At 29.7% G+C, this 15,046-nt stretch overlaps 1 protein-coding gene across 1 annotated transcript in view; it reads left to right on the plus strand.

The window, feature by feature from the left end:
• Positions 1–15,046, plus strand: part of LOC142325437 (uncharacterized) — a 67,774-nt gene that overhangs the window by 21,401 nt on the left and 31,327 nt on the right. Inside the window, exons 4-6 of the mRNA XM_075367211.1 lie at positions 1,389–1,643; positions 8,456–8,725; positions 13,859–13,998. Of these exons, the coding sequence (XP_075223326.1) occupies positions 1,389–1,643; positions 8,456–8,725; positions 13,859–13,998 (665 nt within the window). The remainder of the gene's footprint in view (positions 1–1,388; positions 1,644–8,455; positions 8,726–13,858; positions 13,999–15,046) is intronic.

Here is a 15,046-nt window from a genome sequence, read left to right on the forward strand (position 1 = left end):
TTATTTTGAAACGGTATATGTATTTAACTTCTTTTTAAAATTTTATTTTTTATCTCTTATTTTTCTCTTAGTAAGACTGCATTACATTAATGAGAATGTGGCACTTTTTCACCTATTATTTCACCATCCACTAAGTAAATGTAAAAAATACACTAGTAAAAAATTATGGAATTCACATTTTATTCTAATGAGATGAACTTGTTTGCTGCCATGTCTAGAGTTCTGCAAGCCATTTGGAGCCTTGCTATATGCTACCGCCACAAAACTTTATCTTGGTTGTTTCTCATTCCTTCAATTTTGTTGAATTTGATTGAGTTTTGAATACATTTTGGATCCCTGATGCACTATAACATTCAGAAAAGTTCCCAGATATATTATATTGCTTTTATGTAATTTTTTTAATTTTAGTGAAAAAGTTTTATTTTCTTCAGTATGTTTGTAATTATTTAAATTTTGTAAAATTTAACTTTTTATTTATTTTAATTTGGTATTTGTTTATATTAGATGATATGCCTCTATATTTTTTTTCTCTACATTTGAAATCTCATAATAAGATAAATAATATCGATTGAAACGTTGTTACAACTCGAATTATCTAATACTTGTTATAATGTACTATATCTAAAGAATTAAAAATAATTTTCTCAGTAGAGAAAGCAATAGAAAACCACTCCTCACTTTTTAGACTTGTCACCTAACAAGCTTATCATGAGATATTATTTTTGGAAATGATGAGTGTTTTATATCAGCCCCCCTATAACTTTTATAGTTATGACACTTTCCTTATGTTTTAAGGGCTTCAACTTTTGCCAATGAGTAATTTCTTCTAAAATATATTTTCAGTAAGAAGTTATAAGTTTATTTTCCTTCAAGAGATAGCCTTGTTTCTCAGTTAGTACAGAAGTATCCTGTACACACATGCACGCACTTGTACAGCATTATTTTCTGTTGATATAATTTACTAGCATTATTATAGTTATAATATATAATATATATATATATATATATTTAACATTATATTATAATGTTTTTCTCTTTCACATCCTTTGTCCTCGTATTACTGGATATTACATTATATGACATACATATTAACTCACATTACACGCACAACAGTGTTCTCATTTACCCATTTTGTAGTTTCATTGTTAATAGATTGTTCGGTTTGTTTCACTTAAAAAAAAAATTGTTACCCAATATTTTATATTCATGGAAAGTGTAGTTTTCTTTTTTCTTAGACATGCTACTTTTTTCTGATCTGCTGATAGTAATCAGCAGATCTGTATCTTGCCAGGCTGTAATCTGTTAAACTGATTGTAATTAACATTGCAATTTATTTTGTAGCATTGCATGTTGACACTTAACTATATTATTTTTCTTTGTGTTAATAGTTCTTCTGGAGACTTGGTACTGTCTGTTGCCGAGTGATCTCACTGACAGTATACGCTACACTTTATGGCCGATGGCTCTTCCTTGTTATATTTCTTCACTGGGTGTCCATGTTCCTTTGGCTTGTCTCTCCTAAAAATGTTTTTCATGGTGAGAGAATATCACGAAGACGAAAAGCTGCATTCTCAGCTCTAATTGCATTTGTATATGTTTTTGCGTACATTAATCTCCAAGAAGTCAATCATCGACAAAAAATGGTAAGTCACTAGTTATTTTTGTTTTATGATCTTTATTTGCATTTCCAGCCTTATGTCTACAAGAATTACCTAAACTGTCCAAAACATTTGTTAAGATCTAGATAAACTGATCAAATGTTAATTTTATTCTGGTTTTTGTGTGTTATCCACTATGTCTTCATTTAGCCTGCTACGCATAAACATTTTTGTTAGATATCTGAACTAAAATCTTAAATCTTGTATTTAAATTAATTCTAAATACACTAAAAGTATAACTTTTTTGCAAGAATCAGCATTACAGATGAGAAGATGTTGAAAATGTCAAATGTAAAAATAAGTGTTAATTAATTCAACAGCAAAATCTAATCTTACTATTATTTTACACTTTCCTAATATTCTAGGAGAAAATTATTTTCCCAGAATATTTCTTCATTATTGTCTCATTATTATCTCTTTTCTTTATAGTTTAAATGACATTCATTTGCAACATATTATTTTCACTTATCTGTAATTACTCTGTCTTTTGTTATTAATTGATCATAAAAAAATTAAAATGTTAATGTATTTATATATATGTTTATTTTATTATTTTTTTTCTGTCTTTTATGAATTATTCTCATGAATTGCCTTTAATAAACATAGTTTATAATATTTTTTTCACTAGAACGCATGAACCTTATGATTAAAAGACAATAAATGATTTTGGATTTGAAACCAAAAAATCAATTTTTCTCAATGCAAAAATGCTCATTTGGCTGTGAGTAATAATCTACAGCAACAGTATGGTATCATTTGACTTTTTTTTTTAATTTACCTTACAGCAGAACAACTTAAGTTAAGAAAATATTAATTATCTTTTCTCAACTTTCTACTAGATCTTTGTTATTTATATCAAGCACAGATTTTTCCTAGAAATTATAAAATCTGTAACATAACAACAAAGAAACAATACTAAAGCACCAAAATAACTTAGTTAATTTAGCAATTCATCCTGTAATAAAAAAAATTGTCATTGCTAATTTTATAAAACATTAATTATAAGATATAGTATAATTTGATTTTTGATGTAATAAAGTAATTAATATATTGACAGTAGATTTCCCTTGTTAACAGTTTTTCGCAAGTGCAGTACCAATGAATTACAAACCAAAATATACCCAGTTTGCCATTTGTAGACTTCAGTTAAGTGTAAACTGATGTTTTTCTTGCTTGTACCTTTTTTATATCTAGAGCAACCCATAATGTCAGAGTTTGTTGGACCAGTAAAAATCCTCATTCTGATTGATGTGCTATTTGTTCAAATCTAGAATAACACTTAAAATAAGAGAGTAACCATTTTTGTCTGTCAAAGAGCAGTATATAAAACATTTACTTTACAAAAATTAAAACTATATTACTTATATTACAAAAAACCAATTAACCTACTGCTGTACAGCTTTGTATACTGCATGCTTTACATTTGCTACTATGTTTAAAGTGGCTATATTATGCCATTTGATGGAACATTTTTGTTTTATAAGCTGCACTCATAGTCTTAATTGCATGCTAGAGTTACAAGTACAGAAATCATGAAGTAATATTGCAACTAAGGTGTTTTTACTTGAATTTTTCTTACCACAAAAATATAACTATTAATATCTGTATATATGTGTACATATTAAATGAATAATATGTAAATAATGATACTGAATTAAATAATAATAAGAATTGCCTATTTCAGGTGTTCCTTCCATGATGATTATCAAGATTTATTAGACCAACATACTAATTAACATTTAATAATAGTAAAGAAAAAAACGTTATTACAATGTTTTTTTGTTATTACAACTTTGTTATTACTATGATTTAAGCCAAGTTTTACAACAATCATTACTACTATTACTAATTTTTAAATGTTAAATGTATCATAACTTCACAGTCTGAGTGTAGTTTATTATTTTACCCTTTTATTGCTTACTTATTTTTCCAAGAAATAGAAAATTTAACATTGTTATGCAGAGATATTGAAAATTAAATGTTGACATTTTTCTAGAAAAAAAAAATGAAATGTGAAAAATAATATTTTTGGAATTCTGTTATGTGCTTTTGTAACAAAATGTTATCTGGAAAATTGTTCAAACTATTAACAAAAAAAAGTGTTTTACAGTTTATATGTTTTCAAAATAAGCAGTTATGCTTGAATTTCATATTATCACTTGTCTATACTTTTACTGGCATGGCAAAGATTATTCTTGAAAACTTCTTTAGTTTGAGTCAATAAACATTTTGTGCAGAAAAAACAACTTGGGTAGAGGATAAGTGAACTTACAAGGTTTGATAAAAAAAATACATGGAATTTCACTTTTTCTCAAAAATGTATATTTATTTATCAATATTGATTTTTTCACCTTCAAAGTATTCCCCTTTAAATATAATACATTTGTGCCAGCATTTTTTCCAATTTTTAAAGCTTCTCTGGAACACAATTTTTGGTGTGGTGTTAAGCTCCTTTAACAATTCTGTCTCTATCTCTCCAATGTTGGCAAAACTTTGTCCTTTCATGTTTCTTATTAGCTTGGGGAATAGGAAGAAGTCGCAGGAGGCTGTGTCCAGCAAATACAGAGGCTGAGGCATAAAAACGATGTTGATTTTGACCAAAAATTCACGAACAAGCAGTGAAGTGTGAGCAGATGCATTATTGTGGTGTAATTTTCATGAATTGTTTCTCCACAAATCCAGGCATTTTCTTCGGATTACTTCACAAAAATGGCATAGAACTTCCAGGTAGTACTCTTTATTGACCATACGACCTGTGGAAAGAACCCATGATAAACTAAGCCGTTGTAACTGAAGAGCACAGTGGCGATCAGATCCTTCATATTCTATCAAACTTGACAAGTTTTTTTAAGTCTTGGCTCTTCAGGAAGCTTCCATTGGGATGATTGGGCTTTATTTTTGTAATACTTACACATCCATGTTTCATCTCCAACCCATTTGAACAGTTCTGGATCGTTCACTTCATTCAGCAACTTAGGCAATGTTCATTCACCACTGCTTTTGGTTGAAATTCAAAAATTTTGGAACAAATTTTGCTGCCACATATTTCATGTTCAAAACGTTTGAAAAAATTGCTTGGCTTGTGCAAAATGATATGCCAACTTCATCAACAACCTCCTTGATAGTGATTTGGTGATTGTCCATAATCATTTTCTTCACAGTTTTGATGTTGTCAGAGATTGTTGATGTGCTAGAACATCCAGATCATATGTAATTTTCAACTTCGTTGCCCTCTTGGAAACGTTTCTACTACTTGTAAACACTTGTTTTATTTATAGAAGAATTGCTAAAAGCAACATTCAATGTGGTGCTGTACTTTATTCCATTCTTAAAGTAAAATTTAATGCAAATTCTTCGTTCCATTTTTTCCATAAGTAAAAATCACCAACCATGTAAAACTTGTGAAGCCTTTTTGAAAGCCAACAATAAACTAAGCATCCAATATGGCTACCAATCCAAATATACATTATGGATAAGTGTACCATCACAACAAAAAAAAATGACAGTTAGACTTGCTTAGCCCAGAAAATTAAAAAATTCCCTGTATTTTTTTATCAAGCCTCATATGCCCCATTTTTCTAAATGGATTATAGTTGTATACTATATAAACTATATGTAATTACAAAACTATGTAACATTTTCATTACAGCCCTTTCTCGTAATATTATATCTCTGATGCTGACTGATATTTGGTTTTTTGACAATTATCTGGTTTATGTAACTGGTGAATTTTGCTAATATTGTGTTTTCAAGTATGAAAACATTTTAGTACTAGTATCACAATTATGGTCAGTACTAAGTGTGGTGTTTGCAGTTGACAGTATGAGTGCTGTTATTCTTTTACTGCTAGGATGTACGAGAGGTGAATCAAAAAATAAGTTACACCCTGGTTGTGTTCTTGAACTGAAAGGGATATATTAATGTCTTGTGGTGGCAGCACTGGTTGTGTTTGTCTTCACACTCCCGCAGCAGCAATTCTGTATGACATTCAGTACATGTGTAGTGTCATTGTCAAGATGGCATGTCCTCTAGATGTTCAGTCGTCTGATTTTTATGGGAAAAAAATTACAATTATTGTGAAATTCATTGGCATATTGTTGAGCTATATGGTGAGAATGCAATGTCATGCCCCATGATCACAAAATGGCACCAAATGTTGAGAAACGGAAGAACAAATGTGACTGAAGAACTGCATGCTGGGCATCCTTCAACTGCAAACATGACGGGTAATGTGGAACCTGCAAATGAAATGATCTTGAGTAACCGGCGCATTAAAATTAGAGAAATTGGAAGTGAACTTAACATAAATTATGGTAGTGTGTTGCAATTATTCACAATCAGCTTGGTTACTGCAAGATGTATGCACGATGGGTGCCACATCTGTTGACCGACAACCACAAACATCAACGTTTTGCATCTGCTCTTTTCTTCAACATTATTCCAGGACTAGTCCACAGTTTTTGAAACAAATCATCACAGGGGATGAGAGCTGGGTATTTCATTAAACTTCTTAGACTAAATGAGCATCACATGAATGGAGACATAAAAATTTGCAATTGCCAAAAAAAAATGAAAACATCCTCACATGTTCAAAAGGTTATGCTGACAGTCTATATTGATTCTGAGAGAGTTGTTTACAATGAATTTATGCCCTGAGGAACAGCAATCAATGCAGAATCTTACTGTGAAACTTTAAAAGAATTGCGTAAAACCATTAAAGATCAAAGACTCAAAAGATTGAGCGATGGGGGTCGTTTTTCTTCACAACAATGCTACTTCTAATTCAACTCATGTGACACAAGGTGTTACAGCAAAAATTCAGTTGAGAAGTGTAGTCTCATTCACCTTACAGACCTGATCTAGCATCCTGCGACTACTGCCTATTTCGTTCTCTCAAGCGAGACCTGGGAAGGGAGTGTTTCACTAATGATGATGAACTGACGGAAGTGGTTCTTAAATGATTGAAGGAAATTGGATGAAATTTTTATAAGAGTGGAATTGAAAAAACCAGTGGTGCATTGCAGCATTTTTATATGAAACTGAGTTTCAGTTATACATATGGAAATATAAATTAAATTATTAATTTATATATGACTACTATTGTCAGCTTATTATTTTAATTAATTTCATATTATTTTATAATAATAGTTCTTTCCTTCTGAATGAAATTTATAGAAAAATCACCTTCAATAACATTTATTACTATTTTTTTTTTATCTTCAATCATTTGACTGGATTGATGCAGCTCTCCAGGATTCCCTATCTAGTGCTAGTCATTTCATTTCGATATACCCCCTACATCCTACATCCCTAACAATTTGTTTTACATATTCCAAATGTTGCTTGTCTGCATAATTTTTTCCTTCTACCTGCCTCTCCAATATTACAGCGAGTATTCCAGGATGCCTTAATATGTGGCCTATAAGTCTGTCTCTTCTTTTAACTATATTTTTCCAAATGCTTCTTTCTTCATCGATTTGCCCCAACACCTGTTCATTTGTCACTTTATCCACCCATCTGATTTTTAAAATTCTATAGCACCACATTTCAAAAGCTTCTAATCTTTTCTTATCAAGTAGTCCGATTGTCCAAGTTTCACTTCCATATAAAGCGACGCTCCAAACATATACTTTAAAAATCTTTTCCTGACGTTTAAATTAATTTTTGATATAAACAAATTATATTTCTCACTGAAGGCTTGTTTCGCCTGTGCTGTTCGGCATTTTATATCGTTCCTGCTTCATCCATCTACTTTCCAAATAACAAAATTCTTCTACCTCCATAAACTTTTCTCTTCCTACTTTCATATTCAGTGGTCCATCTTTGTTATTTCTACTACATTTCATTACTTTTGTTTTGTTCTTATTTATTTTCATGTCGTGCGTAGGACTTCATCCATGCCATTCATTGTTCTTTCTAAATCCTTTTTACTCTCAGCTGGAATTACTATATCATTAGCAAATCGTAGCATCTTTATCTTCTCACCTTGTACTGTTACTCTGGATCTAAATTGTTCTTTAACATCATTAACTGCTAGTTCTATGTAAAGATTAAAAAGTAACGGGAATAGGGAGCACTCTTGTCGGACTCCCTTTCTTATTACGACTTTTTTCTTATGTTCTTCAATTATTATTGTTGCTTTTCGGTTCCTGTAAATGTTAGCAATCGTTCTTCTATCTCTGTATTTGAACCCTAATTTTTTTAAAATGCTGAACGAGTTTGTGTGCGTGTCATAATCATAATGTTTAAGCAACCTCCTGACATGAATCATTAGTCATTCTTGCAAATGTCATAACCATTCAAGTATAACCAGCACTTCATGCCTGGTTTAATAGAGAAATGAAGGATGGTTTCCCATTTCCTTCAGTGAGTCAGTAATGGTGTTGCACATCAACATAATATGATCGTCACACCAAGCTTACCAATGTTGTCACTTATAAGTAATATTCAACCTTGCAAGTGACGTCCACTTTACTCTGTTCACCACAGAGATTGGCTGTCTAGTTAAATATCATTACTTTCAAAGAAGCAAATTTGACTGGCATCTCTTGTGCCTCAAGTGTTTTATACACATTATAGTCATAAAGACAGTAACAGATAATATAAAGCAATAAATTATTTTATTACTTTCTTTTTTTAAACAAAATGACATTGCCTCTACTTGACGAGGGATTTTAATGCAACAAAAACATTAGTTTATAATGGATTGTAAGGAAACTTTAATATCATATAATATTTAATGGATTTAAATAATTTTTCTTAGTTATCATTAATTATGTTTTTTTTTTTTTTTTCAGTTAACATTTTATGTTGTGATGGGGCTAGAAAATGCATTATTAATAGTTGCATGGCGTATCGGAGTGTCGCGTAACCCACCTTGGTACAGTGAGTCATTGCCATTGCTTGTCGGTGCACTCTTTGCAGCTGGTATGGTGTTTCAAGCATTGTACTATAGATATTTTCATGTTCGTAGATTAAATTATGAAGCAGGTGGGAGATTAAGCAGCAACAATAGTACTGCTAGACTTCATCCTAATGGTCGAAAAGATACAAATAGTAATAATAAAGTAAGTGTTTTTGCCTTTATCTGTTTATGATTTATGATCCTTTAAGTACTTTTAAGTTGCTTGTTTTTAATGAAAGATTTTCTTATATCATAGCCTTATAAAAGGTTTTGGATCATTCTTTGATTATAAATCTTCACTTTATTTATTTATGTTTTGTTTCTGATTGTTTGTCAATCTTTATCTAGAGATTATTCAGAGAATTTCTTTATCTATAAATATTAGTGTTTGTATTATGGAGTTTTAATTCAGTAATACAAATGCTTAAGTTAAAGAAGGGATCTTATTTACTAATAGAAATAAAATTAGTCTTTCATGTACTTAAATTAAAGAAATTGTACATAGTACAAAGTAAAATTGGAGCAGTTCAAAAATTTTAGATGAAATGTATGTGTATTTTAAATCGTCTAGTGAATTCATTGTCACAAATCATGTTTAACATCTGATCTTCAAACTCACAGGTTCTGAGGTTTAAATCCTAGTAAAAGTTAATTGTTTTTATACAGCTTGTGAACCTTATTTTAAAGGTCGAGACAAGCAAAACAGTATTAAAAAAATTTAATTCTGAGTATTTAAACCAAAATTGTGACCATAAATGTCATTACATTAATTAAACTTACTTGAATTTAAAATTAATTAAATAATAATTAAGTTACATTTTTTAAAACATTAAAATTTTAATTAATTAGCAATTTTTAAGAATGTAATTCTTATTTCATAAGTTGGCAATGTCAAGAGCTGATCAACAATTAAACAAAGGTAAGTTACATTCTTCAAAACTTATATTCATTATTAGCCCATTGGGCTGGTCTAGTGGTTAACTCATCTCAAATCATGTTAAACAGCTGATTTTCAAAGTTAAAGGTTCTGAGGTCCAAATCCTATTAAAAGTTAGTTGCTTTAACAAGGCTTTGATTACTAGACAGTAGATACCAGCGGTGGCAAGAAATGTGTTGAAAATGGCGGGCTCATTCTAGAACATTTATTATAAACTTATAACATTTCTAAATAAAATTCTAATTCTTCTAAGTTATTTTATTTTATTTAACTTACTTTACGCCATTTTTTTAAGAATTAAATTCTCTGCAAGTTTTGTTTGAAAGTTTTATTTGTTTATTACCCATTTAATAAAGTTACTGTACATCAAACATAAAAAACAGAATTTTTTACCCCATTTTAGTGGTTTTCAACCCAGATTTAACAAAGAGTACTGCAGACACACTTCTGGGAACTATTTTATTCTATTTTTCAGGTGAAAAACCATAAAAATATCACTACTTTTGCCCCTTAATTAACCCTAAAAATTTCAGTATGGCCTCATTTCACTGGGGTTGCTGAAATCCGAGTGAAATTTTTCACTAGCTGTAATTCGCTGCTGAAGCATTTTAGAACATTTGTTTATATGAGTTTTTTCCATTATTTACATTTGAGTACAATAGGTTACGAAAATCCTGGAAGTACTTAGTGATACATTCTGTATATATAAATAGGGTGTTTATAAAAACAGTTTCTAGAATTCAGGGGATAGTCCCCCAGATTGAAATAAAGAAAAAATTATATTATCAATATATGTCCAGAAATGCTTAGTTTATTGGTTATCTGCCATTTTGTTGTTTTTTTAACATAAAAATTTATTTCTCAGGAATGGTTATTAATTGTATAGAGATAAAATTGTGTATACTGCTAGGGTACCTAGAGGTTTACATGTATAAAAATAATGAGCATAATTTCTTAATTCTTTTCAAAATTATGGCCATATAAATGTTTTGTTAATATCTTTGCAACTGCTGGTTTATTTATGTCAATTTTTTCCAAAAAAAATATTAAGTAAAAATTAAATATTAAAAGTAGATTAGATATTATAAGTAGGTAGGATATTAAATATAGTGAAAGTAAATATTAAGTCATAAATATATACACACATACACACACACACACACATATATTCTAACTTAGAAATGGTGATATGAATTTATGAAGGACGATCAGAAAGTAAGTTACATCCCCTCTATGAAACACACACATATTTATGACAATTTTTTTTTCTGTTGAACAAAAAACTACATATTTTTATTGATTTTTCAACATATTCACCAATTTTTTCTAAATACTGGTTTTTCAATTCTACTCTTATAAAAATTTTGTCCAATTTTCTTCAACCATTTAATGACTGCTTCCTTCGAGCTGAAGGAAGATGATGAGCTATCATCATTAGTGAAATGCTTACCTCCCAGGTCTCACTTGAGGGGACCAAAGAGGTGGTAGTCGCAGGGTGCTAGATCAGGACTATAAGACGGATAAGACCACACTTTCCACTTGAATTTTTGCAGTAACTCCTTTGTCACATGAGTTGAATGAGGAGTAACATTGTCGTAAAGAAAAACAACCCCATCACTCAATTTTCCAGGTCTTTGATCTTTAATGGCTTTATGTAATTTTTTTAAAGTCTCACAGTAAAATTCGGCATTGGTTGTTGTTCATCGGGGCATAAATTCATTGTAAACAACTCATAATCGAAAAAGACTGTCAGCATAACCTTTTGAACATGTGGGATGTTTTCATTTTTTTGGCAATGGCAAATTTTTGTGTCTCCATTCATGTGATGCTCGTTTAGTCTCAGGAGTGTAATGTTATTCCAAACTGTGGAACAGTTTTGGAATAACATTGAAGAAAAGAAAGAGCAGACACAAAACGTTGATTTTTGTGGTTGTTGGTCAGCAGATGTAGCACCCATCGTGCACACATCTTACGTTAACCAAACTATCATGAATAATCGCAAACACAGAATCATAACTGATGTTATGTTTACTTGCAGTCTCTCTCATTTTAATACGCCGGTTATTCAAGACATTTCATTTCGTGTTACCCATCGTGTTTGCAGTTGCAGGACGTCCAGCACACAGTTTGGCAGTCACATCTGTTCTAACGTTTCTGAACATCTGGCACCATTTTATGATTATGGGGCGTTACATTGCATTCTCACCATATACCTCAACAATTTGTTGGATGAATTTCACAATTGTAATTTTTTGCCCACAAAAATCAGACTACTATGCTGTAGACTATTATGGTACTACTATGCTGTACAAAACCTCTAGAGGATACACCATATTGGCAACGACACTACACACATCCTGAATGTCATACAGAATTGCTGCTGGGGGAACATGAAAACAACACAACCAGTGTTGCCACTAAAAGACATTAATATATCCCTTTCAGTTCAAGAACGTGGCAAAGTTGTAACATATTTCTTGATCCACCTCTTGGTAATAATGTACGATCTCACATGTAACATTCTTGAGGCGAGACGATTATATAAGTAATAGTTTCCCCATTGTGTATTTCCTTCTCATACAAAGTTTTCATCTATTCATAGATGGTTTAGAGACACAGGAAGCTTAAAACCTGAAAAATGTGGTAAGTCAGGATGATCATGTTCAATATATACACCCAAATTTATGAAGGAGGTGTTAGATGAAATATGTAACCATGCCGAAAAAAGTACTAAAGAGCTGGCCTTGGAGTTCAGTGATAGTAATGCAACAGTGTGAAAGGTTTTTATGAGTAGCAACTCCATGCTTATCAGTATTAGCAAGAATAAGCTTCTTTACCTCGAAATTATACTTTCTTTTTTTGGCTATGTCAATGGCTTATTCAAAAATTTACTAATCCAAATTTTTTTAATGATATTTTCTTTACTAATAAAGCCAGATTTACAAGATCGGCCATTCTTAAGATTCACAAAACACATACATGGTCAATTGAAGATTCTCATGTCATTTCTGAGAACTGTCACCAATATCAGTTTTCTTTAAAACGTATGGGCTGGTATTATGGATGATCATTTATTTGCCTGTTTTTTACCTGAAATGGCCAATGATGAAAAAATTATTTACATTTCTTGATCTTACTCAATGATTTACCACAAAACACATGCAACAAAATGTGTTTCATACTGGGTGGGGCTCCGACTCATTATAGATTACAAGTTTGAGATCATCTAAATTAACATATCCAAACAGATTTTGGTCGAGAAGGTTGACTAACAGAATTGGTTGAGGAGAGCCAGTAGCTTTGCCTGTAAGATCTCCTGATAATAATCCTTTTGACTTTCCTATGGCACCATTTAAAGACCTTTTTATGCAACACCCCAATGGATACCACAGAAGAATTGCACACAAGAATTCTAAATGGGATTGAGAGGATTCATCAGACACTTGGCATCTTGGAAAGAGTTCAGCAGTCAATGATAAATGTTTGGATGGATGTACAGTATTTTAAATGAGGTTTGCCATTTTGAACAGCTACTATATAATCTTTTATGAATGTCTTATTATCTGGTACGATAATTTATTTGTGTAAACTTTAATTGAAAAAAAAACCATTTATTTAATAATAATCAGTGTCTGTTCATTGAATGAAAATGTATAATGCAAATTATTTTTCAATATTAATATTATAATATTTCCATGATTTCAATAATATTTTATTTTATTTTAATATTTTCGGTATTATTAAATTATTATAATTTATTATATGATGACATTTATAAAATTATTCCAGTTGAGGTCATATTGAGTTATTTAATTTTATTTGAGAAGAAATGAAAACTGGCTTTTTATCTAGAATCACTCATTTCAAGACTTTTGCCATAATTTTTTTATATATGATCAAATTTAAATAAATAATAAGGTATCAATATGTTAAGAATAAATCTAATAGGGTTTTTAATCACATCATAATTATGTTATGCTGACAAAAAAAATTACTATTAAAAGTTTAGATCCCATTGAGAATTATCACATTGATTGAAATATTAAAAAGTAAGGTAACATCTGATGGTTGTAAATTATATTTTGTTTATTATTTAACAATCAATTATTCCCTGCAATTAATAGAAAACAGTTTTCATATTTTATAAAATTTCCATGACATACTTCCATTTACAAATTTAAAGAAGTCTTAACATACTTGTAATATTAATACATAGAGATTTCATTAAAAAATGCGCAACTTCTATAAATATCTTTTTTAGATTTTTTTAAATTTAATTTGAAAGTATTTTTTTACTTATTTATTCATTGATGTTTTTTAGTTATTGATAAATTCTCATTTTCTTACCTTTATTTTCAGGATTTAGTTAGGCGGCATAGTTTCAGTGGTACTAGTAAGAATAATGGCACGTTAATAAGTGTGTCGAACAGTAATGATTCTAGATTACTAACACAGCACAATGGAGAGGAGCCATCTGTTCAGCAGTCAGTTAAATATAGGTAAGTTACGTATAATACTAGTTATAAATCAAACTTTAGTTATAAATCACCTTGATTGTTGATGTTAGTAAATTGCCCATTCATTTTATTAAACTGCTAAATTTTAAAGACTAAAGAATACTTGTTTAACATATGGTTTTGGACTAAACTTTAAGAAATTCAGAATAAAAAGTTGATGAACCTTTCATTTAATGTAGACAAAATATTGTATCTCTGCATAAAACTCAAATTCACAAATTTTATATTAACATTCATTTCTAGCCAGGGATTCTTTTATTATCTGTGGAACATGAATAAATTTTATTCTTAGTTGTAAGTTCTGATAAACAAGATTATTATATTATATTCAATTATGAGTAATCTTTTAATGTTAATTCTGATTAACACTACATTACATTTAATTTTTGCCTGTTAAATATTATTTCCTATTAATCCAACCAAATTTTAATTTATTATCACAAATCCAAATTTATGAAATAAAATCTATTTCATGAATTTTAAACACCTAAATGTAAATCTACTCTTCAGTTTGGATTTCCACTTAGAGAAACTTTCATTTAAGTTATTTTGAATTCCTAAAATTTAGTATTTGGTAAATATTTAAATATTATTTATTTTTAATTTTAATTTTAATTTCTTTTTGACTTGAGATCTTTTGTAGTTTCATATTTTTCTAAGCCAATTGTCATTTTCAAATTTTAGTTCATGTGGTTATATTATTTCATTTTTATAATGAATAATTTTTCATATTTATCTGTTATATTAATTTCTTTTCTTACAGTTCCTTCAATTTATAAAAAATGAGTTTCTGAAAAGAAACTCATTTTTTATAAATTGTTAAATGAAAATTTAACAAGATCCTCATTGTTAGAGATTTATGATTTATTGTGTCTAAAAAATATTTTTTTTTTTATGTTTCTGCAGTGATCCAATTTAAAATTTTATTAATAAACAAAGTTTTTATCCCATAAAAATGTTATTGTGTTCATTATGTTTGTGTATATTTATTATGATGTAACGTTTTATGCTGAATTAAAAAATTTAGTTG

This window comes from Lycorma delicatula, chromosome 1, assembly GCF_047948215.1.
Source record: "Lycorma delicatula isolate Av1 chromosome 1, ASM4794821v1, whole genome shotgun sequence".
Classification (NCBI taxonomy): Eukaryota; Metazoa; Arthropoda; class Insecta; order Hemiptera; family Fulgoridae; genus Lycorma; species Lycorma delicatula.